The sequence below is a fragment of the Rhinolophus sinicus genome, linkage group LG05, assembly GCF_036562045.2.
Source record: "Rhinolophus sinicus isolate RSC01 linkage group LG05, ASM3656204v1, whole genome shotgun sequence".
NCBI classification, from domain to species: domain Eukaryota; kingdom Metazoa; phylum Chordata; class Mammalia; order Chiroptera; family Rhinolophidae; genus Rhinolophus; species Rhinolophus sinicus.
In genome coordinates, this window is record NC_133755.1 from 176,534,419 (window position 1) to 176,560,187 (window position 25,769).

A 25,769-nucleotide genomic window follows, 5' to 3' on the forward strand; every position below is an offset into this window, starting at 1 on the left:
GAAACAAGATCTGTGCAGCCCTCAACAAAGCACTGACTCTAAAGATAGGGCATTCAAGGGGCGGCCGATTAGCTCAGTTGCTTAGAGCTAATAACATCAAGGTTGCTAGTTCAATCCCCACATGGGCCACTGTGAGCTACATCCTCCTTAAAAAAAAAAAGAAAAAAAAGATGGGGTATTCAATTATGGCCAGTTTGGGTATGCTGGGAGGGCTGGGACGTGGAATTACAACTGTTTGATACCAAGAGCAAAATCCAGTGGACAGAAAGCAGATTATAGAAGAGCCTACAGGCAGATGGCCAGGAAAAAGTTGGGTTTGGAAGCCCCATGATGTGCTTGGCAATGGAGAACCAGGAGCAGGAAAGACAGGTGGCTGGTGGCAGTGAGGGTTCTCACCTTCCTGTACTAAGGCTCCAAGAAAGGACTCCAGTCTTTGTAGAAGAGAGGGCCTGACATGCACAAAGCACGCATTGTCTTCTTTCATTCTCCCAGCCAGTGTGTGTCCCTGGGGCCCCTGTTCAGTGCAGACTCTGGTTCAGTAGCTCTGGGCTGAGAGTCTGCTCCCAGCTGCTGCCTGTCTGTGGACCACACAGAGTAGCAAAGCATTTGACACTTCTACCTTCACGTAGAGGCCTAGAAGTTCTAGAATGTTTCAAGGGTGTCAGGCGTAGAGAATAAAACAAAATTCCAGTTATCAGAGCTGGATCCAAAAGTGGGAAAGAAAAAAGAATAAGGTACAAGCTCCATTGTGAGAACTTGGTCTGAAAAAAAAAAAAAAAAAGTCGAAAGTCTCCTTAGGGCAATGCAGGGTCAGTGTAACAGCAGAGGCAGCATGAAGCCGAATCCCACAGGGCTCTGCAACTTTAGCCTGCGTAAGAGCCACTGTGGAACTTGTTTTCATACGTGAGGATTCCTAGGTCCCACCCCACTCAGAGACTCTGGCTAGTTCAGCCTGGGCCTTGGGACTTTTTAAGGCTCTCCAAGTGATTCCCACTTCAGCAAATTTTGAGGCCCACCGTCCTAAGCTAATTGCTCCTCTGTCCTTTTGTCTCAGCTGCCTGGGAGCCCCCGGTACTCCCCTCTCTGCTTACACTGCTCATTTGCAGGAGGAAATCACCTCCAGGCAGGCATTAGTGGACGTCACCATTACTGTGAGATCATGGACCTCAGCTGGGCCCTCAACAAAGTCCCCAAAGCCCACTAGGTTTTCCTAGGCCACTCGTTTCCCCAGTCTTTGCAATGGCATTTCAAACCTTCTCCACCCCTTTGTACCGGATCCAGTGCACAGGAACCTTAGATCTGCTGGGCGCATATCTGCCCATCCCACTGCCACCATGGCCTGTGCCTTGCTTCCCTACTGAGCCACCCTGGTGAAGGTTCACGTAGTTCCCAGCCCCTGTCCCCTCCACCCCATAGACCAAGGAGCCCCCACTGCTGGCTGAGGATGCCATTTTGGATGCCCAGTCTTCAGATGATACAGCCCCAAATGTCATCTCACTCCTTTCCTAAGAGAAACCCCAGCAAGAACCGCCCAGCTGAGCTTAGTCAACACACCAAACCACAGAGATCATAAACTGTCGTTTCAAGCTACCAGAGAAGGTGCCACCTAAATGGCCCCCGGTGACCCCACACCTCCTGGTATCCACGCCCTTGCATGATCCCCACTCCTTGAATGTTGGATGGACCTGTGATTTGCTTCTAAAGAAAGGAACAGAGCTAAAGTGATGGGATGTCGCTTGTGATATGAGGTGATTTCCATTTTGCTCTCACTCTCATTGGTTCTTCTCATTTGCTCACTCGTTTGAAGCAAAGCTACCATGTCGTAAGCTGCCCTATGGAGAGCCCACATGCCAAGGAGCTGAGAGTGGCCTCCGGCCAACAGCCCAGGAGGCACCAGATCCTGCCAACAGCCCCGTGTGTGACCTTGGTGGCTGGTCCTTCCCCAGTTGAGCCTTGAGAAAGCTTCAGCCCAGGCTGACACCTGACTCAGCCTTTGAAAGAGCCTGAGCCAAGGGACCCAGTTAGGCTGTGCCCAGATTTCCAACCCAGAGCCACTGCCAGATAATGTTGTTTCAAGCCACAAAGTTCCGGGGTAATTTGTTATGTAGTAATAGATAAGTAACACAGCTACTACATGTTAGGGTGGTCCGTTAGGCAGCAATCTGTAATGGGAACAAGTACATTGATAAGGAAGCCAAACCAATTCATAGTGTCAGTAACTGCTGAGCAGAATGTCTGTGCTCCTGGCATTACTAAGCTTGGTAAGCAAGATGAGGCATTTGAACCAACAGGAGTTAGACCCTTGCTTCTAAGGATCAGTTCTTAGGAGTAAAGAAGACAATGAGAGAAGTAAGCTCCCACATTTGATGCTACAAGTGGGCAGAAAGGCGTGAGGCCGTCTTCAAATGACGGGAGGGGCTTGTGGAGGAAGGCAGTACAGGGAGAGAACTGAGCCCCTGGTGGAGGAGCCTCGCTCATGCTCTGCTTGTTGGAGAGAAGGTGAGCCAGCTGAACACGGCAGTCCAGCGGCTGTCAAACCACAGGCCAAAGATGTCGCTCATGTCAACTCTCATCAACTAGAGTCATGCTAAGGGAAGGTCAAGACTGGGATTTTCTTGCCTTAAAGCAAAGAGTGGCAATCAGAGTTGTTGTTACCAAATTCTTGTATAGTCTGTGCACTGATTATATATAGGTCAATTTTCCTTTTAAAGAAATCTTCCATTTAGAGATGTTGTGGACCAAATTTTGTGTCCACTGCATTCATAAGGGAGACCTAATGAAGTTAAGAGATTTTCTCCGGAACTACTGGTAAGAACCCAGGATGGGTAAAAACCTTCAAATTCATGTGTTGAGGTCCTAATCTCCACTGTGGCTGTGTTTGGAGTAAGGAAGTAATTAAGGTTAAATGAGGTCATAAGGGTGGGCCCTGAGCTGATAGGATTAGTATCTTTATGAAAAGAGACATTCTCTCTCTCTCTCTCTCTCTCTCTCTCTCTTCCCTCACGCACACACTGAGGAAAGGCAGCAGGAAGGCAGCTGTCTGCAAGCCAGGAAGAGAGTCCTCACTAGAAATTAAATTGGCCAGAACCTTGGACTTCTAGCCTCTGGAACTGTGAGACACTAGATTTCTATTGTGTATGTATGGTATTTTGTAATGCAGCCCAGTTGACTAAGACAATGGGTTAGGGAGAATTGGAATAAGCTGTTTCTGTTTTGTTCTCATTTAACTCAGTGCCCAACTAGAGCATGAATACTCAGTGTTAGCCATTACTGATTATTATTAACAAGATAGGTGAGGAGATCATAAAGGCATATTTACAAAGTGCTAGACAAATGTCACTTGTTAAGTTGGAAAGTGAGTAAGAGTCCTTGGAACAGACAACTGATTTCCTAAGGTATCAAAGGCATTTGCAGATGGGCCCCTTGAGTTGTTGCTACCAACTTTGAGAAAGGGCAGTGAATGGAGTCAGCGAACTCCAGACGGGTGGGCTTGACTCTGGTCCTATTCTAGAAGGGAATTATTTAAAAGGATGGTTTGTTGGCCTTTAGAATATGACATGAACATTAGGTATGAGTAAGGGTTTTTCTAAGAATAGGTGGTGTCAGACCAATCTAGTTTCTGACATCTTGGCCCTTTTTGAAAGAAGTGAGGGTTTCAAATGCATATATACTCACTTACTCATAGATCAAATTTCCCAGTTAAATGATATTATTTGGAAATGCTGTGGACACAGTATAACTGGATTTTAGAAGGCTTTTTAATAAATAAATGTGGGTTGAGTGTCTTTAATTAAAGAGACAGTAGCTGGTGGTCCCCTTGCAGCTGACCTCAGCTGGTCAGCATGGCCCAGTCACATTCGTGAAACGCGTGGGACACCAACACTGGAGGTCCCACGTTGGGGTCAGGTCATCCTGGGTTCTTACCAGAAGTCCCTGAGAAAATCACTTAACTTCTTTAGGCCTCAGTTTCTTATCTGTAAAATGAGGATAATGACCATTGATAACTCATCAAGTTGTTGAGAGGATTCGTTGCTAGAGCCCAGGAGGCTGGATGGGCTGCAGCTGCCAAAATATGAACTCATTCTTAGGCCGATACAGACCCCATGTGAACTGTGTTGCATTCTGAACTTAAAGAGGAAGTTTCCAAGCAGAGGCGTGCTCAGAGGAGGGAAGGCTGAAGGTGACCTGGAGGAATCTCATGAGACACGTGGTTGACAGATCAGAAGAGCTTTCTCGGAGCCTCAGGATATGTTAGGTCCCTCTCCCTTTGTCATGTACACTGTCACCGCACTCTTCTATTTCCTTTTCCATCACCGATAATGTGGGAAGAAAACATAAACGAGAAAAAGTGTGATCTAAGTGACACTGGACAGCAGCTGAGGGGTTAGGACCAATAGGGAGAAGTTACCCAGAGGCAGTTTGGGCCTCAGAAATGTTAACTCTTTTAAAATCTGGAATCATATGAAAACAGCAGGGGTCTGTGGAGATGTCACAGGAGAGAGCAGGCATCTGGCACAGTCCTTGGAGCAGGTATTTCTGCACCAGATAAGGCTGCTTTGCATGGGAGGTAAAACTGCCTGCCTCTGGCTACACGCATACAGCAAATGTGTTTGTTTAGTCCTCTCAGAGTCTAAACTATTTTCTGAATTAGTTTCCAACATTTTAGAACTAGAAGGTATCACATGAAAAGTCATACGTGAAGTCCAGCTCTTTCTGAGTGCTGAGTGGCAGCTGCTGCTTAGACGATGCCCTTTCCCTCCGAATGTCTGTGAAAAGGATTCGAGGACTAATTTCTTGTTATGGTTCCTTGAAGAGTTGGGGTTTAGGATTCAGACTGCTGATGGAATTTCTTGTCATAATTATGCACTCTGTTCAGACTGCTGCTTTGCCTGCTATCTATCCCCCCTTTCCCTCCAAATTCCTAACCTCCCTTCCCTCCCTGGAGATCAGCCCAAATGTCATGCATTCTCTTGCCTACCTTTTCTCCACCCAGGCCTAGGTGAATTAGGTGCCCTTCCCCAGTGTAGCAATCTGTGCTTGTCACACTTAGTTTGGTTAACTTACTTTGCCTGCACGTTTGCTGAGGGCCGGTCACTGTATCTTGTTCATGTTGGTATCTCCCGCCAATACTAAGCTTGTTGACAGTTTAGTGAAAGAATGAAGATACATTAGGAAGGAAGCTTGAGTCTTTTATTTTCCTCATTCAGTTTGACTTTAAATCCACAGCAACATGGGGACGGGACATTTTCACCAATGCTCCAAACAGATCTTTGGAAATATCCAAACCGTGGCCCTCCTCCGTTCTTGATTACAGAAATGTGTAACTGTGAGCCAGGATCCTCACTCAAGAAGGTGCTCTTGGGCGGCTAATCTCACCCCCGGTGTAGCAACAGCTGCCACAGCGATTGTGCTCTGACACTCAGTTCACCTGTGCCTCAGCGGATCCAGCACTTGCCCTCAGTTACATTTTCAGCTCTGTGGCATGAGGGAGCCACACCGGCGTCCTTCCTGGGTGACAGCGCTTGTACTGGGGATGGAAAATCTGCATCCTGTGGTAGCTGTAGCCTAGAAAAGGATTTCAGAAGGTACCAGAAGAAGTTCTCTTGTCATCACGTACGGGTGTCAGAGTTTTGCCCTGGATTTTAATCTGTTTGCAGTCACGAACCGCTGGGAATATGGAAAGCTATAGATTGTCTCCCCAGAAAAATCCAAACACCCATAATATCTTTCAGACAACATAGAGCATTCATGGACTCCCTCCGCCCATTCTTATACCCCATTAAGATGACGTCCTGGAAGTAGGAGGGCGAATGAGTTACTGTGTTGTGCCCTCCGCTAGGGACAGGGAGTAAGAGTCAATCCATTCATTCTTTCGCTCGTTCGTTCGTTCGTTCCTTCCCTCATTCGTGAACCCTTGACGGAGCCCTGGCTCAGGGTGGACCTCTGCGCTCAAGAGGCTCGGGGTAGGTAGACGCACCTCGCGCAGCCTGTTATGGGCTCAGAAGCGGGGTCCTGCCCGTCTACGCGGGCCCCACAGCCCCCACTAGCTGCGCCCCCAACCTGACCGCGGACCCCCCCCCTCCACTCGCCCCCACCGCCCGAGCCGCGCGCTCCCTCCCTCGCCCGCGGGCCCCTCCCACCGCCGCGCGAGCCGCTTCCGCGCACGTGACCGCGGCTGCGCGTCGCGCTCTGACGAGTTCACGGAGCCCGCTGCTCGCGGCCGCTGTCCTCCGGCCACGGCTCGGCTGTCGTGCGGCGCCAGGTGGGCTCGGGCGCGGGCCGGAGGCGAGGCCCGGGGCGCCGCGATGGAACGGTGAGTGGCGGCCGGGGACGACGGGCGGGGGACCCAGGCGCCCGGGCCCGGAGTTGGGGCTCCGACTTCGGGTTCCCAGGAGCCCAGCTGCGGGGCTCTCCGCCCACGTAGAGCTCCCGGGCGCGGGAGGGAGCGCCGCCGGGTTTACGATGGGCGGGGGGAGCTCGGCGCAGGGCCCCCGCCGGCCTGCCCGCCCGGCTGTAGTGAGTAGTGGAGCGGGGTCGGGGCTCCCGGAGCGGCCCCGGCGGAGCGTGCCTGGGGGGCCCTTGCGGAGCTCTGTTCCTGCTCGCGCTGGGGAGAACCGGCCGACCCCCGTCCTGCCCCAGGACAGCGCGGGTGGGATGGCTGAGGAGTGGCCTGTGCCTGCGGGGGCCTCGCGCCACCCCGGCCTAGCCCCAGCCCCCTCTGGCCGGCACTGGCCCCATTCATCAGCTCTCCATTGGGAGCAGCGCGCCTGGTGAAGCGAGGCACTTCCCGATGGCTTTGTGCGGCTGGCGCGTTGGGAGCCAGCCACAGCCTCTTCAGATCTCCGGGACTCTGAGTCTTAGGAGTTTTACAGTCGCATGACTTGGGGCCTCATTACTTCTGTGAAGTTCAGGGGTTTTAATGAGGAAAAACCGGTCCAGGGCCCCACAGACGCGGTCCCTACAGCTTGCTTCTGTCGCAGCAGCCCCCTGGGTGTCCTCCATGGGGCATCCGGAAGAGCAGAATAAATTAAAAAGAACTTGTGCACCCGAGTTGCAGGAAGCCATGGAGAAGAGAAGGAATGGCCAAGTCTGCGCTGTGGAGCAGAGTCTGTGACACGGGCTTCGGAAGGCAGGTTCCCACGATCGAGGGCAGCCTTAAGACAGGACTGTTTGTCTGAGTACTTGGGGTGTTAGGGGCCGGAGAGGTTTGATTGGACCTCTGCTGATTTCTCTGACTGTGGACATAGAGAAGTAAGATCCATGCTTTTGCCTGAATGCAAACACATGTGATGTGCGGAAAGTTCCTTCCTCCCGCGGCCTCTGAAGTTTCTGACTTGAGCGCAGCATAGGAAACCAGGCCCGCATCAAATGTCAGCGCTCCTTGGATGTTTTAAAGGTCTTTGAATTAAACCCCAGGTGGAGGTAGGTGAGCTGTACTACCTCTGCACCACTCCAGGGGGCGCCATGATTCTCGCAGGAAGGTGCCTCCTGGAGTAGTGACTGTAGTAAGTGACAACCACCAGCATGTTTAGGAGGCTCACGTGCAAGTCTCCTTGGGGCCGCACAGCAGCCCTGGGCGGCGGTTACCTTTTTCATAGGCCCCAGAGAGGCAGATGTGGGCATTCGCAGTCCCGTCTCCTGGGGAGTCCCATGCTGTCGGGTATGTGACCCGGACTTACTGGGAGTCTGTCCTGCAGTGCAGCACTAGTCAGCACGGATGCGCCTGGAAGCCCGGCGTCCGGCTCTGGTGAGCAAGGGGCTGGGTGATGGGCTGTGGTTCTCCAGAGGTCAGCCAGCCGCCATCCTCCAGCCTGCAGAGTGACTCGGACCTGGGAATCAGACCAAGTCACAGGTAGCAAGTAAAACTCCTAGGAGAAAACAGCGTGAAGGAAATCTGAAGTGTCTACCTTACTTAGGTGCCTGGTGGGGTCCGAGTGCTCTTGGCAGATGGGACAGAGAGCCCCGTGCTGAGAAAGGTGACGGGTGACAAGAACAGGAAGAGAAGCTGGAGAAAGAATTGGACGGGGGAGTGGGGGGTGCTGAGGGGTGAATGGAAGACAACAGAGGCCCCGGAGGAGCAGTGGCATTGCTTGGCGCTGCCCCCACCCTCCCTGCTCACGTGCGGCCCAGCCTACTTCTTTTAAAGAAGAGGAGAGAGGGCCATCCAAACCAGTCCAAATAAAGAGTTCCCGGTTCTTAGAGGCTTACACTTAAGTTTCCTGCAAACTGAGTTCCTGTCCTGATAACCCAGGGAAGGGAGATGCCGGAGTTCAGGAGGAGACAACAGGGCGAGTCTAAACAGTTGCTAACAGGACTTCCTGTTTGAACTACAGGCTGTGCAGAGTTGAGATTTCTCAGGTCCAGTTGTAGTTTTGCTCTTATTGTAGCATTTCTCTGCACACTTAAAGAAGGCTGTCATTTTGTAGGTGTCTTGCTTGGTATTTACAACCCGTTTTTAAAGAGTATATTTTTATGTGTCTCTTTCATCCTTGGGCATTTAAGTGTAGCAGTGTTAGACTCCCCTTCTGCCAGCAGTGAAGGGCTGGCTTAGCACAGTGGAGCCCTGCTATGGTTTCTGTGTCCCATGCTTTCTGAATGACCACGTGCTTGAGGGTACACTAAGCCTGGGTCAGTATCCTATTTCTACAACCATGGAGTTATTTGGGATTGCATCTCTTAGAATAGTTTTATTTTTTCCTGAACCGAAATGATCTCTAGAATAATAAGAGATAACGGAGTGTTTTCTATGTACCAGGTACTGTTCAATACTTTGTATACATCATTCCATGTAATCCTCACCATCACCCTCCCCATGAAGAAGTTTCTCTTATCCCCATTTGACAGGTGAAGAAACTGAGGTGCAAAGAAGTCAAGTGAGTTTCTCAAGGCCACAGCTAGTAAGGTGCGGAGCTGAGACGGAAGCCTGGGTAGGCACCTCCAGAGGCCACAGCCTGACATGTCCTCTACTGCCTCCAGTAACAGCTAGAAGTGACTGCAGGGGCTTTCGTGTAATAATAACTCATTTATTTGTCACAGCAGCTCTAGGCGGTAGGGTCCCTCAGCTTCCCAAATTTGACAGTTTAGGAACCAGAGGTCCCAAGAGATAACGGTATTCGGCCCAGGTCACCCTGCTGGTTAGTGGTGGAGGGGCCTTCCGGCCCAGGGGCACCGCCTGGAGCTGGGCTAGGCCACTGCCCCCGGCCCTGCACACCGACCAGCCTGTGGCCTACTTCCTTGTTCTGTTTGTCCTGGGAAGGGTATTGATGACATACCCAGCATGCTCCTGGGTGTGAGTCACTGGGCTTGCAGCCTGGGAAGGATACACGTGAACTCAAGGTTTGCTCATTAAAATACATTTTGTTGGGCCTTGACTGTTTGCTTTTCTGAATACCTAAATTATTGTAATATACTCAAGTTGGTTGATTGAAATTTCGTAGTTCTTATTCTGTTCTCCCCCTCAAAGTTTCTTCTCAAAACCCATCGAGTGGTAGATTTAAAAAGGAAAGGTTTTGGTGAGGGGACCAATGGAGTGAGCGTGAGGGCGTGATGGGCCGCCTCTCTGCCCCCGACCTTGTGGGTTCAAATCCCACCTCCATGTCTTGCTGACTGGGACCTCAGCAGGAGCTACACTCCCCCTAGCCTTTATTTTCCCCATATGTAAAATGGGCTGATAATACCTGCCTCACAGGGAGGGACCTGACCTGGTACCCAGTAGCTGCTTAGGGAATGCCAGCTCCTCCTGCCCTTTCCTTCACTTGGTTGAACTCTGAACTAGAGAAGGGGAGATTTTACAGGGATCTTCAGGGATATTGGTAGTATGAAAACAGATGTTTTTTTAAAAGAAAAAGTAGGAAAAGGGGGAAAAGCATAGCTATTACTACTGATAACTTACTGATCATTGCGTTCTGCACTTACCGAACTGTTCTGAGCACGTCATGATGTTCTTTGTGCCTCCCAACAGCCCTGTGGGTATTGCCTGACTTGCAGAAGGGTACACTGAGCCCAGGAGAGTTACTTAGTCTGCCCACAGTCTTGTGTCCAGGAAGTGGGAGAGCCAGGATTCGAACCCCGGCTGATAGGCTGGCACTTTGAACCACGACAGAAGAGATTCTTTTTATACAGATTAGGAGAAAAATAAAACCATAACTAAAATGAGAATGGACTGAGAGATTGAAAGTCCCTTTCCACACCCAGATTCTCATTTTAACTCGAAAGCGTGAACTCTGGGTGTGAGTTGAACAGGTAGCAAAATGTGTAACATGAGCGAGTTTCCGTCTCAGCTGCCTGCGGTACTGTGACTCTGTGGGGCCAAATAGAAGGGCTTATAAAACCCTTGGCTCGCCCGCTGCATGTGCTGGTATCACCTGGGTTCCGCAGAAGGTGGAATTGTGGGTGCTGGCTTCCTCCCCTCTCCCCGCACGGCTGAAGGGCAGTACCGGGAGGTGTTTTCATTCTCTGCTCGCCAGGCTCTCTCCCTTTGTGCTCATTCTGCTCCAGGCCTATAAAGAGGCTCACGGAGAGCTCGCCTCCCCACTTTTCTTGCCTGTGCTGTTTTACTAACTCTTATGGGGCCCACTTGGGAGGGAGAGGTGCTTAGTGGGAAAGGTAGTGTTGGCTCCAGCGGTTCTGGAGCATTCGGGGGTCCTACTGGGGACACTGGCTTTCCAGCTGGCAGAGCAGGGAGGAGGGTTGTGTGGCCTGGAGGCCGCTGTGCTGGGTGCGCCTGCGTGGAGCTGCTTCGGCCAGTTCACAGATGCAGAAGGCAGAGCCAGAGCCACAGAAATAAATTCAATAAATAAATAACAAATAAAAAACACTGGGAGGGGTGGGGGGTGGGAGATGAGGGTAAGGGGGATCAAATATGTGGTGATGGAAGGAGAACTGACTCTGGGTGGTGAACACACAATGGGATTTATAGATGATGTAATACAGAATTGTACACCTGAAATCTATGTAATTTTACTAACAATTGTCACCCCAATAAATTTAAAAAATAAATTTAAAAAAAAAAACACTGGGAGAAAAAGGTTAAATTTTGCAATTCAGTGGTCAATAATTTACCATATTAGGAAAAAAGAACATGGAGGAAACCAGAGTAAAACCAGGGAAGAGCGTGTAGGAGTGGAAGGAATCAATAGTATTGAACGCCTGCCATTTGTAAGGCACAGCACTGGCCCCAAGAGGCCGGGGGAGCTCCACGTCAGGGGGAGGCCTGGAGGTGTATGAAGAACTGTCACTCACGATGCCATCCCAGCGGGCGCGTGTGTGCGTCCTGTCCTGCAGCTGCGGAGACAGGTGCTTTCTCAGTGGTTGGGAGGCAGGGCGTCAGCTGGGCCGGGAGGGAGGGGTGCATGAGGGCTGGGGGGCGGGGAGGGACCGGCTGACTAACTGTCCATGGAAGTAGGAAGGGCAGTGCATAGTGACAGGGATGGTTGGTGACAGTTCCAGGTGCCTTGAACTAGGAGGTTTCTATGCCTGTGTGACGTAGTATCTTTTGTCTTTAATTTTGGTTTATTTTTTGGGGGGGGGGTTATGCATATCGATGGGAAGCTTTTAGTTATAATAGACTGCGTCGTGGAAAGTGGCTTAACTAGAAGGAGTATCCGGAAGTTGAGCTGGGCACGTCCAGGCGGTGGCCTGTGGCCCTGGTGACTTGCGTGGTTTTCATCTTTTGGCTCTCCGGCCTGGGCCTGTTGGCGGTGCCCACCCTGTCACGTGAGGTGTGGCTGCAGCTACTCGGGCAGAGCTTACATGCACAGGGATGTCCACCGAAGACGGCCCTGCTAGGCGGGGAGACCTTTCCGAGCAGCAGGTTCTGCACCCTAGTGGGGAGGAAGGCTGTGGAGGGGAGAGCCCGGTGTTTTCAGCCTCTGTTGTGGCAGGCTGGTCTCGCTGGCAGGGGACTAAGGTGGGGAAGGGGCAGAGAGTGGCCCTGGACAGACAGCAGGTTGTGCTTCTGTCCTGCCCCCAAGAAAATCCCTTCATCTCCCTTCTTTAGAATGTTCTTTAGAGTGAAGTGGGACGTGACAGTGGGAGAGTTGTGTCCAAAGCCACAAGTGTCCATAAAAGAGTCAGTGACAGCTGGTTGCGAAGTGTTTGGCTATCACTCTGCGTGACAGGGAAGTCACTGGCGAGTTTGAATGGAAAAGGAAGACACCTGGCTGTCTCTGGAGTGGCTGGGTAGAGAGCAGAGTGTGGATGCTCAAGGTGGAAGCAGGGAGGCCAGGGGAGGCTGCTGCAATCCAGTGGCAGATGACAGAGGCCCGGCGGGAGAAGTGACAAGGGCTGAGGCTCGTATTTTGAAGCCTTGTTGATGCATCAGGTGTGGGGAGTGAGGGAAACACGTGTCCAAGATGACACCATCATTTTGGGCCTAAGTACCGGGAGGGTTGGAGTTTCCGCTTCCCCAGGTGGGAAGACCACAGGCAGGTTCAGCGGGAGGTCAGGACTCTGGCTTTCCACGTGTGACACTGAGATGTCCAGGTGGAGATGTCGAGCAGGCATTTCGTGGGAGCCTGGCATGCAGCGCGGCTGAGAGGTGAACGTGGATCCTTTGCATGTTCGTCTCTGAAGCCTGAAACGTCACCCAGGCAGTGAGAGTACGGATGGGACGAGAGGCAAAGGCAGCACTATGCAAACATGTCCCAGGAAGATACTGGTGACATCTGCCTGTGGAGAGCCAGACAGAATAGTTTCCCCGCTGTTTTCTCATGGGAATTTATGGCGCCACTGACTTCACCTGACTTGGGAGATGGTTATAAGTACGCATAATGCGGGGAGATGAGGCTGACAGCCCTTCGGGTTACGGCTGCACTTCCTGGGGTTGGCATTCCGGGAAAGGTATCTTTAGTCTCTCTAGGAAATAGGTCTGATATTTTAAATCACCCATGAAATTGAGATTAATTTAGAAGGGACCAAGCTGACCCTAAGGGGACAGTCTTTTCCATTGCATTTGAAAGGTCTCCCAGGGGCCTGGGGCCTCCAGCGAGGCCAGAACTGTAGAGCGTGTGTGTTATTAGGCACCTGAGTGGGAAAGACACACGGGCCTGGAGAGGAAGCCTGGTCTGTGGGGTCTCATCAAGAAAAGCAAAGAGTGACACGGAGCTGGCAGGGTTTTGTAGGAAATCTTCCTGCCCTGGTTATCTAGATAGAAGATTTCATCAGCTGCTGCGCTTGTATGGGGACATGCGGGGTGTATGGGGACATGGGGAGCCCTTTCCCTGCTCCCTGACATCTCATCACCAATTTGAGGGAACCACGTGAACACTTTGGAGCTAACTGATGAAAGCTGAGGATTGAATAGATGTTTTCTGAATGCCCACATGTGTCTGGTGTCCATGCAGACAAACTTTGTCAAAAGGCACTCGGCTGTGCAGTGCAGACCGTGTGTGTCCTACTGGTTTAAACGTGTGGGTGGCCACGAGACATGGAGACAGGAGGGAACGCTTTGGGGACAAGATGGGACATGCAGGGAGGCGTGCCTGGTCCAATTTGGATGGTTTGCGGGGAGAAGAGAGCATGTCATGTCAGGAGAGCAGTGTATGAGTGGGCTGGTCTGGAGTGTGGCCTGACTGCCTGGGAGGCACGATGGAATTTTCACCCTGGAGCCTGGTGCTTGCGTTCAGATGCCGCCTCTGCCGCTTAATCGCTTTGTGATGGGAGCAAGTGACCTACCTTTCGAAGTCTGAGCTTTCTCATCTGTGAAGTGGGGACACTAATAGTACTAACCTGAGAAGGTAGTTGTGATGACTAAGGAACGATTTGGGGGACCTTGAAAGCTGTAAGGAGGAGTTTCAACTTGAGTGCGTTGGCTCTGAGGCGTCACAGGCTTTTTGCGCAGGCGCAGCAGTTAACAGTGCTGTAACACCCACGGAGGAAGGTGCCCCGGAGGCAGTTGTGGGGCGAGTTGTGAGGGCCTGGACTATGAGGCCAGTGTGCTGGGAATAAGAGCAGTTGGGAAGCGGGGCGTCACCTCCACCCCCTCCCCCCGCGGGCCGGTGCAGGGTGAATGGGGGCGGGGCATAACAGGTGACCCCAGGATTTCAGGAGGTGGGGACAGAGAAAGGGCAGAGGCAGGACGTGGAATGGAAGCAGGTGTTTCATTCTGTTATTTTGTTTTCTAATGGATTCAATTTTCAACCTATTGGCCGTACAAGGTGTGATAAAAAAATACGGTAAATGTTTAAATAAAAAAATTTATTACAGTATAAAAGACACATTGTCATTAACCCCCCTCAAAATACTCTCCCTCACTTCGAACACACTTATCCCATCGTTCTTGCCACTTTCTGAAGCAGTTCTGGAAGTCCTCTTTCGTGTCTTTAGTTGCATTGTCGTGGCTGCCCTGATATCCTGAATCGATTCAAAACATTTACCTTTCATGGACATTTTGACTTTGGGGAAGAGCCAGAAGTCACATGGTGCCAGATCCAATAAATCAGGTGGATGAGGATATACCGTAATGTTTTTATTTGACAGAAATCGCCGTGCCAGAAGCGATATGTAACACAGAGTATTGTCATGATGGAGGATGAAGTAAAGACACTCACGAAGGAGGACTTCCAGAACGGCTTCAGAAAGTGGCAAGAATGATGGGATAAGCGTGTTTGAAGTGAGGGGGAGTATTTTGAGGGAGATTAATGGCACTGTGTCTTTTACTGTAATAAATGTTTTTGACTTAAACATTCACCGTATCTTTTGATCACACCTCGTAAAGTAGTAATGTAGGACTTCTAAGTGAAAACATTTTGGGAGTTGCTATTTCAGAGTGGGGTCAGGAGTGGAGGTCTTATAGTAAAGTAAGACCGGGTCTTATATTAATTTTTGCTCCAAAAGACGCATTAGAGCTGATTGTCCAGCTAGGTCTTATTTTCGGGGCAGCACAGTATGTTGTGAGGTGGAGGGGACGAGCGTTCTGAACTGGTTTCACAGTACGTGGCCTTGACTCCTCGCTGCTGCTCCTGTCTTTGTGTTGGCACCTCATACTTTTGTCATGTTGCACAACAGTGTCAACCTGTGATTTGTCTCAAAGAGGGTGATGTTTCTGAGGTGTCAGAAGTCTCCAGTTTTTTGGTGAACTGCTTCAAAGCTTTTAGATGTGAACTCGAGAGCAGAAAGGGCCGTGGACAGGTGTCATTGAGTGGTGGTGCTGTCACTGGCCCATGACACCCTGTGGCTGGAGAGGGTGTCTGGACCCCAGACCTCGCAGAGTGAGGAGGCCCAAAAGGTTTGCTGCCCGTCAGGAAACTGAAGACCGAGTGGAAATGGGCTTGTGGCCCACCTGTCCCAGCCTGGTCAGCCAGGGTGGCAGTGCCTGGTGACATTTTCTCAAGCAGGGGCCTTTTTTGCTTTCTCCATGTCTTTTTTCTGAGTTGGGTGAGTCTGCTGCCCAGAGCCCTTTGATTGTTGAACAAGGAGAATTTGTAATAAATTGGATTTAAACAGAAGTGATGGGAAACAATAGATTTTTATTGAACCCTCAAGGAGAAAAGGGGAAAAATCCCCTGGGTGGGTTGTATGCTGCCAAAATCTGATCTTGTGCTGTCATTCCCTTTCGTAAGTCTTTTCAGCCTGCCTTCTCACCTGCGAAATAACTGTGCTTTTTCAATAGATCACGCATGTGTTTTAAAAATCAAACTTTTAAATATCATTATTCTTATTCTGTTTTCCTCTGTGCTTTCGCCTCTGCTGGGAGCCTGGGCCCGGGGGGGGGGGGGGGGCGCGACCAGGTTGCCCTGAGAGCAGCAGAATGGGGTGCCATGCGTGACTTTGTGGAATTGTTTTAAACAACTCTAGGTTTACAGAGCGGTGGCCAAGACAGGACAGAGTGTGTCTGCACACCCTTCACCCAGCTTCTCCCGTGTTAGCGCCTCAGACCCCATGGCACGCTTCTCACAGCTCAGAGAGCAGCAGTGGTACAGTGCTACCGACTGCAGCCTGTTTGCAGCTCAGCCATGAGCTTTGTGTAAGGCCCTTTCTGCGTGAAAAGGCCCCATGCAGCTGCGTGGAAATCCCTCTGCAGAGTGCTGGACACGTATTAAACACTCTGCTAAGGAAGTACTAACAGCCTGGACTCCTGCAGTGACAGACAGGTAACAAAGGAGACCTTGTTCTCAGCCAGCCCTCCATTCCACAGGGCTTTCCCAGAAGGGAAAGGTGTTCATGGAGATGGGTCCCCTCAGCTCTGTCCTGCTGCTAGAGCCTCTTTCCCGGGGAGCAGCAGCTACCGCCACGGGGCAGAGTGGTGACATCTTGGGCAAGTCTCTAGGCCTGTTTCCCCATGTGCAAATTGAAAGCATTGTATCACCTCCCTGAGGTGATTTCTGTCTCTAATATCTTAAGGCTTTCAGGCCTCTTATAATTTTGGGGGTCCAAAATCCAAGTTGGGATCAAGCCACTTAATCCACTAGCTGTCTTCTCACACACAGCAGGGTTGTTTGTGGTTTCACCTTTGGACCTGAGTCCCCAGGGAAAAGATCAGGCACTCATTCCTGTATTTCTTCACCGTGACACTGATCTGTCCGCTCACTCGCCCTAGTACCTGTGGGTCCTTCTGGAGAGAGCTGACTGCTACGTGTCAGCCATGCCACGTCGGAGCGATAGCGGCTTATGGGCTCCACCTTTGCTCTGGGACACGGTCCAGCTGATTTCCTGTTGAGGAACTAGAATCTTTGGTTGTGTAAGGGAGAGGGTGTGTATGTACACAGAACCACGTGAGCTTCGGGCCACAAAAGCAAATAACCATTCCCTCTGTTTCCGGTTGGAAGCCTGTCCCTCCCCCTCCTGGGGTGTACTGTGGCCAGTCCATGAGGAATTCCTTGCTGCTGGCTCAGCTCCCAAGCCAGGATATGCTAGAGGAATAAAAAGAATGCAGAAAGCAAAGCAAAATGAAACCCTGCTTGCTGTCACCTCTTTGGGTTCAGGGGTCTCCTCTTTAGGTTATAGGGGAGGGGTCAGCCACCTGCGGGCCACACTGGAGCTGTCAGCTCTTTGTACCAGGGATGAATTGGAACACGGCCACATATGTGCATTCACATTGTGTCCGGGCTGTGCTGAGGATTGAGATGGGGACCGAATGGCCTCCAAGCCTCAAACATGTATCGTCGTGCTGCTCTACAGATTTTCCGTTTGTTTGCCGGCCTCTAGTGGAGACAGTTCTAAAAGAGACATGAAACTTATTCCACCACGATTTTCTTCTGAGCAAAGGACAGTAGGGCTGACTAGGAGGGGAGCTGAGAGGGCGAGTGTTGAGATAGGTTTCATACTGGTGTTAAATCTCAGAAAACTATGAGCAACTTGCTTAGTTGCATCAAAACCAGACCCCACAGTGAAGGTCAGGCAGAGCTTCACCACAGTGGGGTGATACGAGTGAGGGGTGTCAGACTGTGAGGGACCCTGGAACGGAAACATGAAACTGGGGGCTCGTGGGAAGACCGGATAGAAAATGTGAAGCTGGTGGCACCTAGAGTTCCAAGTCTGGGCTTGATTGTGACAGCTAAGCGTTAAAGCTGTTTATGAGCGGCCAGGACCTGCACCACTTGGGCTCTGTTCTGCAGCTGGACGCTGGGGTATGTGTACACGGCGGGCTGAAATGTGCCCTCAGGGGGCATGGGAACACCTTTTCCTGCGATGAGGAGGGGTCTGGCTGGCCCTCTGCAGACGGGGGTGCAGGGGCCCTCTGCACAGAGTACTTGATCCCAAATGTGCCGAATGCCACCCCGACCCTGCAGTGGTCACTGAGGTCATTGAGACTGTTTTGTCAGGCGGGGCACCTGGTTTCAGCGTAGGTCCGCATCTGAGGTGAGGGCTTCCGGGGGGCAGGGCAGCCCGTGCGCGTGGCCTGGGTGCTGCTGGCGTGGGGAGGAGCCTCGTGTGGACCGAGCCGTCTCCCTGCCTGCCCCTCACCCACTGGCTTCTGCCCTGCAGGCTGGCGCCCATGCGGCTGTACACGCTCTCCAAGCGCCACTTCGTCCTCGTGTTCATCGTCTTCTTCGTCTGTTTTGGCCTGACCGTCTTCATCGGGATCAAAGGTAAGGTGCAGGGTTGGGTCATTTTATCACTTATAGTTACCTTGGTGCAGTGCTTTTCAGCAGGGCCCAGCTGTACCCACCTGCCCTTACCCGCCAGGAGCCCCACTGTGCGCCCGCTGGGTGGAGGGGTCCTGCTCCCAGGGCAGCCAGGGCCTGGGTTCAGCATGGCAGCCCTGGGCTGCCGTGACCATATACCTTTTGTTGGACTCAAACATTTCTAGAGAGTCTGTTGTGTGCCAGGACCTAGCCTGGGTGCTGGGGAATCCAGAACACGCTGCTGATGTGGGAGACGGGCCATGTAAACGTTGCAGTACAGCGAGTGGTGGGGAGGGCGTGAGGTGCTGGGAACCGGCCTGCGGTGGCCGCAGGGGGGTGGGGGGACTGCTCTGGCAGGAGGGAGCCCGCAGATGGCTTTGGCCTTGTCTTCAGGGCCCCAGGTGCCCTGCAGTCACCCCCATCCAGAGTGAGGGGAGGAGACCTGGGTTTCTGGGAACCTCGTGAAAACCACCGACGTCTCTGGTCCTGTTTTCCGTCTCTGAGAAAGGGGATGGGATGGGGTGATATCAGAGGTGTTTTCAAAGCTGAAATTGTTATGATGTGTGCCTACAAAGCCTCGTTTCTTACCCTAACGCTTGGGCTGCTGACTGGACTGAGGAAGCGGAGAGGGTGGTTACTTAGGTGTTGTTGGCCTGCGGCTGATGACGGTGATGATGCTGACAGTGGTGATTGTAGCCAACCTCGTTTTCCTTCCTGCGAAGTCACCAAGGAATCAGTTACATAAATCACAGCGCGAGACATACCCCTTATCTTACTTGATTTTTACAACTGTCCCTTAAGATTCGTAGGGAGCGCATTCATATTCTCGTGGTCTCCAGTCTCACGGGACCGCAGCTAACTGTTTCCTTAAGCCACTGTCTGTCTCACACGTGCAGGATTACATTCAACCTTCTCCTCTCTTGCAGAAATGAAAAGTGATATACAGCAAGGCTGAGATAAGAAAAACCATGTTAGGTTTTCCACATCCCTTTCCTTCTTGCCATAGAGGACGAGTATTAGTCAGGGTTCTCCAGAGAAACAGACCGATAGGACAACACAGAACCAGTAGGATCCTGAGACCTAAGTCTCGGGAGCTGCACATGGTAAGACCCGTGAATTCCGTAGCACGGGCCTATTGCCACGCTGCTTTTGCTGTGAAGGGAGTTTCTTGGTCAGAAACAATGCTGTGTGGCATCCCATGACTGTGGATAAGGCATTCTGTAAGTCCTCAGGTGGCAGTTTTGACAAAAGCATTGTGTGCCGGGAAGGTAATTCCATACCCACAGTAAGTGTGCGTTCAAACAAGAACAAAACGGGGCGGCCGGATGGCTCAGTTGGTTAGAGAGCGAGCTGTCAACAACAAGATTGCCGGTTCAATTCCCACATTGTCCAGTGAGAAGCAACAGCTTGAGGTTGGAGCTGAGCTGCCAGTGGGCAACCGGACGGATCAGTGGTTAGAGCACAGTGCTCATAACACCAGGGTCACCAGTGCGAGTCCCATATCGGCCACTGTGAGCTGTGCCCTCTACAACTAGATTGAAAACAATGAATTGACTTGGAGCTAAGCTGCGCCCCCCACAACTAGATTGAAAAAACAACGACGACATCCTGGAAAAACACATTATTCCCCAATATTCCTTAATAATAATAATAATAAATAAGAACAAAACGCTGCACCTCCCTTGATGGGCATCCGTCCGCACTCATCAACCCAGCAGGGAGCTACCTGATCACCCCCCGGGAAGCGGTGCTGTGTCCAGGGTGCAGTGCTGGTCTCTGCTGCGGGCACGTTGGGCATTCAGTGGTGGCCGCAGCCAGGCCAGCCTTGGTGAGTGAGGTCCAGGTTGCTGAGCCCTTGTGTAACCTCCATCCAAGCCTCCATGGGTACTTTGCTCCTGAGCCCACTGGGCACCGGCTGGGGAAAGGGACTGACTGGCATCCAGAGAGTGGGTCATCCTGTCCACTTGATTGTTAAAATCCTCCTGTGCTGAGGTCACCTCTTGGTGAGCATTCATGTGGGTCACAAATGTTTTCACATTTTTTTGCCCATTCAGACAGGTCTATCCACATACCTCTTTCCTTGTCACCATTTTTCCAACATGTTCCTTCCGAGTCCCTTACCACCGAGGCAAACCACTGGCCACAGTTCAAAAATTGGTGTATGATCCGAGCAGGGGAATCAGCCAGGCACACTGCCCCACGTTCTGCCCCCGGAGGGTTCCCCGTCACCACTGTCCTGCAGGGGTGTTCCAGGGGGGCCCCGTGCTGCCGCTGTCCCCTCGGGTGGTGCCTGCATGTCATGCAGAACCATCTGTAAACCATGCCCGAGTCTCCTCTCCTCTGGCAGCTGATCTTAGAAAGCTCCCCGTGGTGCCATAGGCGCAGGCAGGGAGACAAGATAGTGCAGTCAGAGTGGGGACCATGAGCATTGGGGTCACGTCTCCCTGTGACCTCTCAGCCTCGGGCCAGGTCACATGTGTGCCACTTCCCTCTGGTGGTGGAGTGAGTGCTGCTGTGCCCACCCACCTGCATGGCCCGATGTGTCAGGTGACACCCAGTTCACGGTGGGCGCTCAGGTCGCACGGTCATGGCGTGGCCCACGGTTAAGTGTTCTCTCTCCACTGAGGCCCAGGAGCAGGCCAAGAGCTGTTCCTCACAGGGAGGGTGGTTCTCTGCAGAGGGTGGCAGGGCTGTGCCCCCGGGTCCTGAAGGCCTGCTCTCAGATGCGCCCCCAGGGCCTGCAGAGGCTCCACAGAGTGTCCCGATCTGTCACTGCCACTTTGGGCACCAGGGTCTGTGGATCACGTGGCCCCAGCAGTGGAGCAGCTGGCACAGCCGCCCTGGCAGCTGCAGAGCCTCCGCTGGTTCCGGGACCCACTCAGAAGTAGCAGCTGTTGGGTCACAAGGTGGAGAAGCCGAACAGATGAGGAACATGTTGCCCCCAAATCCAGAGGCCCATTCGGCATCGTGCCTGTTTGGGTTGTGTGGGGGGCCTGATGCAACAACTTCACCTCAGAAGGGCTCTCTCTACACAGCGCACACCACTGGACCCCCAGAAATTTCACTGAGGTAGAAGGCCCCTGAATTTTAATCGGGTTTATTTCCCGCCTTCTGATACACTAATGTCTCACCAATACCTTTAGAGTAGTTGCTCCTTCTCACTTACTTGGTACAATCATTGTAATGCCATCAGTGTATAATGGACCGGCATGACAGCCTGGGGACGGGGAGTGCTCACAACCTCTGTGAACTAACTTAGGACATTGGCCTACAGAGGCGATCTCCCCTGTGGGACAACAGGGAAGGTGTATTGCTGGCCTTGCCAGCTGAAAGCAAAGTGCTTCTGCTGGGTCTTATTCTCAGGGACAGAAAAAAAGCATTAGCCAGGTCAGTAGCTGCACGTCAGGTACCAGAGGACGTGCGAATTTGCTCCACAATGAAAACCTGTCTGGCACAGCAGTCAGGTAGACTCACCACCTGGCTAAGCTTAGGATAACCCACTGTCTTCTGCACACGCTGGTTAGGCCAGTTGGTGGGATGTGGTGGAAGCTTCCAAGTCCTTGGTGGTAGCGGTGTGTATCCCTCCAGGCACGCGGTGTTGGGTTTGGTGTACTGTTTTCCTAGGTAGAGGCAGTTCTGGTGGCTTCCACATGGCCTTTCCCACCATGATAGCCCTCACTCCACAAGTCTGGGAACCAATGTGGGGATTCTGCCAGCTGCCAAGGATGTCTTCCAAGTGTACATTCTGGAACTGGGGCATTAATGGGTGGCAGGGCCTGGGGACCTACTGGGTCAAGAACGTACCTGAGCTGAAATCCACGAATCACCTGACCTCCACACTCCCTACTTTGTCTGACGGGTGGTTCCTTTGGGGGCTCCTGAGATTAGTGTCAGTTCAGGGCCTGTGTTCAGTCGTCCCCAAGATGTCTAATGATTTCCTTTCCCCCCTATGCACACTTATCCTGGTAAAAGGCTGTAGGTCCCTTTGGGAGAATGATTAACAGTATACATTTTTGGCAGTGTACTGGGATGCCTTCTTGAGGGGACCCAGCCTCTTCATTCAAGGGGTTTTGGGCCTATAAACTGGCTCTAATCTGGAAACTGTTGATGGGCTGTGACTCTCTGTCTTTATGATTTAGCTTAGACTTTTGTTCAGTTGACCTAGGACTTTCCTGCTCATACAGATCAAGTGGTAATTTAGTTGGCTTTCTATGAATTTCACTTCTAGGAAAACCATGACCAACTCTGTTTCCCTGAAAAATAAGCCCTAACCGGAAAATAAGCCCTAGCATAATTTTTTCAGGGTGACATCCCCTGAACATAAGCCCTAATGAGTCTTTTGGAGCAAAAATTAATATAAGACGTGGTCTTATTTTCGGGGAAACATGGAATTAGCAGTGTCAGAGGTCTGTGTGAGTCAGACTGTTCTGATGGCCGTTTTGCCTCCACTGTCCGTTAAGTAGCCATGCCCACCCAGCCTGTGGTGGCTGAGAGCCACCACTTGGCCCCTGCCACCCCTGGGCTCCAATTACTCCAGTGCCTTTTGTTTTCCCAACTCAATGACCACAGTTCCCCCGTAGGTAAGGTCTGGCCTCCGAGAAAGAGCAGTCATAGAGCTCGTTAAGGATTCTGGGGGCTCCCCTCACACATTGATTGCACTGGTGGTGAAAGGTATGTCTCTGGAATCTCCCCGAAGGTCTTAAATGACGAACCACCGTAACATTCCCATCTCCCCAAGCCTCTGAATCCCTTCCTCTGCGTTAAACCAGACAGGTGCAGCCTTTCTAATTCACTCCCCGGGGGCCACCTTTTGGGCCATGTTTTCACCAACCAACCAACCAACCAACCTATGAGAGCCCTTCCGAACTCCCGGGCTGCAGCGTTCAATGCAGAATCTCTGCTTAGTGAGCCCATAGCCATAAGTCCGGCCTGGTCCGACTTTATGTCCCCCCATCATTGCCTCCGTTCCCACACACGTTCTCTGATTTCTATTTGCATACATCAGAAAACTCAGGGAGTTCTTTTGGGGTGTAGCACGCCTCCTCATGCTTCACCCTTTGTACCTCGCCTCTAGGGGCCTGCTGGCACTTGAGTCTAATTATAGTTCTAGAAGCAGTTCTCCTCAGGGTTGGTCCTGAGGAGATCCGGTATTGTCCCTTGAGGCAGCTGCCTCCCAGGAAGCCATTGCCATTTTCCTGGGTAGTGCGGGGTTAATCCCTCGGAGGTGGGAAAGCCGCTTCCACTGGGAATGGGAAGAACTCTTCCACTGGCCAGGAAGCCTCTGCACAACCTAGCGGCTCAGTGTTCCCCAGTTTCATCAGGGTCGTCCTGCATGTCTCCAGGACAGTACTCCATTCTTTCGCAATCAGTGCCCTCACTTTAACAGTGAGACTCCCTGTAATTCAGCCAGTTGCAGGATGAGCTTCTGGGTTTGATTTTTCAGCAATCTCAGCCCTGTGGCTACTGGAAATAAGGGTCCCCTGCCGGGCACACAGAGAAGCTTTCAGGTCATTTGCGGGGCACTTGAGCTGCGAATTCAAGTTCCCCAGCTCATCCTTTTCGTTCCCCACTTTGACCAGCTAGATTAGGAGCGACCAGCCAACCTCATTACATTGGTGAGTTTTCCATAAATGTTCTCAAGGATCATAAACAGAGTAACTTAGCTCCTTGCTTCCCGTAGGTGCTTGAGTAGGAATATCCAGCGGAGACATTCTGTGTCTTTTCGTGGACTATCAGTCTGTCTACGACTGGACACCAGCATCTGGTCATTAGCGTCTTGCATCTGAGCAGGTTAGAGAACCAATTCCAGAAACCCCAGAACCAACACAGGAAAGTCACCCTTAACCTTCTGTTCCTGTAGACTGAGGTTCTGTGTTAGTCAGCGTTCTCCAGGGACACGGAACCAGCGGCAGGCTGGCATGGTCACCGAGGCGCCCAGACAACTGGCTTACAAGCTCAGAGTGACCTGTGGGAGAACGAACGCACCTTTAAATGAAACCGAAGTCTGACTCACAGTGTCTCCTTTGATCAGTTCTTTTAAGGCCAAGTCTCTGAAAGATTGCAGTGTAAGATCTTATGAAGCTTGTGTATCTGTCACTTCAGGAAAAGCCTTGATTATGTATTACTTTTTTTTATATATATCTTTACCTTAAATGTTTTTGGAAAACTGGATTAACTGGATGAATAGATAAGTGTGTCTAAATTTTTAGCAGAAATCTTTATACTATACGAAATAGGCACTGTCTGCATCATGAATGTTTTCTTGGATCTGCACTCCCGAGGGAGCCGTCACTGACAGCTCGTGCGGAAACCCAGGGAAACTGCCTGATGTGGCGGTCGCATCGTGTCACTGCTCTGGGAAGTCACGAAATGCAGCTGAGTGGGTGTTGTGTGTCTGTGTTTGTATGTTTCTATGTTTTATGTATATATAAGTCCTCTAAAGACACCAGGAAAATAAGACCACCGCCATATAATGTATGAGTCATTTTCGGCATTTGAAAAAAAATCAATAAACGAATTATCAATATAGATATATATAACCTGCTTTTTTCCTTCTCTGTTACACTTTAGGGCCCAAAGCGATCCAGACTTCAGCAGCTAATTTTTCACTAAATAATAGCAAAAAGGTAAGACCGGGTCTACGTGGCAGTGGGGGAGGGGCTTTTAAACTTCCAGATCCTTGAGATGGCCCTTCTTTAGAGGGTCCTTACGGTAGGACGCCTCGCCCTGGCTTGCTTCTCAGGCATCATGTACTTCTTACCACACTGTCAGCTGCTGGCCTCTGAGTTCTTGTTTACTGAAGTGACCTTTTCTCACTGTAATAAATACCTCAATGCTGAGAATGGATGGTTAACACTTGGGGAGCAGCAGTTCATTTCCAGAGGTTGGTTAGCTCATCCTGATTCCTCATATCTGCAGGTCTTGCTAGATTATAAGTCCTGATGATGCTCACTTTATATTTTCCCAAGTGAGGATGTGCTCTCCATGTCCTGTTTCTCACAGTGACCGTCCTTTCTAATGACTGGTGTGCCTACATGAACTCAGTTTAATTGAAAAAAATCCTTCTTTTCGTTTTTAATGTGCCTTAATTCTTCACCATCTTTAGAGAAAACAAAGGTCCTTCCAATTGGAGAATATTGTATTGTTTAATAAATACTAAGTCGTGAGAGCCTAGATAAGTAAATCCTTTTCTTTTTCGGTGTGTCAAACATAATCTTTATGTGTAAACTGAGTGCACTTGACTTGTATTCTCACGGCACCATAGCATGTGTGGTTTAAATCTGATTATCTGACCCCAAATATCTTCTTGTCTCTGTTCTCCCAGCTCCTGCTACATTTCCACCCTTACAATTTTCCAAAAGGCAAAAGGAGAAAACTGTCCTAAAACTTATACCTTCTAATTCTCCTTTTTGCTGCTGCAAGCTTGAAAGGGTCCCGTTTCGCCCATTTTCTTTTACATTTCTTTAACTCTCAGACTGAGGATCTGATTTGAAAAGGTGCAGCCATGGAGCTTCCTGACCGGAGTTTGGTCTTTTAAAATTTCTGTCTCTCAATGTATCAGTCTTCTTTCCAATACTGAACATAGCAGCCATACTACAGAACTGACTTGCTTCCAAAAATCATCCTCACCCCTGAAAGTTTCTAGGCCAACCGACCATGGTTTCATGCTCTGATGGCCTTTGTGCACACTGCAGGAAGTTTTAC

General features: G+C 51.0%; 1 protein-coding gene across 6 annotated transcripts in view; it reads left to right on the forward strand.

Annotated features, from left to right (window-relative positions):
* The window catches only part of TMEM181 (transmembrane protein 181), a 63,309-nt gene that overhangs the window by 8,796 nt on the left and 28,744 nt on the right, over window positions 1–25,769 (forward strand). The window contains exons 1-4 of one of the 6 annotated variants that reach the window (XM_074333764.1): window positions 15,051–15,375; window positions 15,796–16,091; window positions 17,926–18,029; window positions 24,636–24,691. In XM_074333764.1, the coding sequence (XP_074189865.1) occupies window positions 15,994–16,091; window positions 17,926–18,029; window positions 24,636–24,691 (258 nt within the window). In that variant the 5' untranslated portion in view covers window positions 15,051–15,375; window positions 15,796–15,993. Of the gene's footprint in view, window positions 1–6,130; window positions 6,314–11,138; window positions 11,296–15,050; window positions 15,376–15,795; window positions 16,092–17,925; window positions 18,030–24,635; window positions 24,692–25,769 lie in introns of those variants that run through there. The other 5 variants (XM_074333765.1, XM_019749187.2, XM_074333766.1 and 2 more) reach the window with 5 other exon arrangements.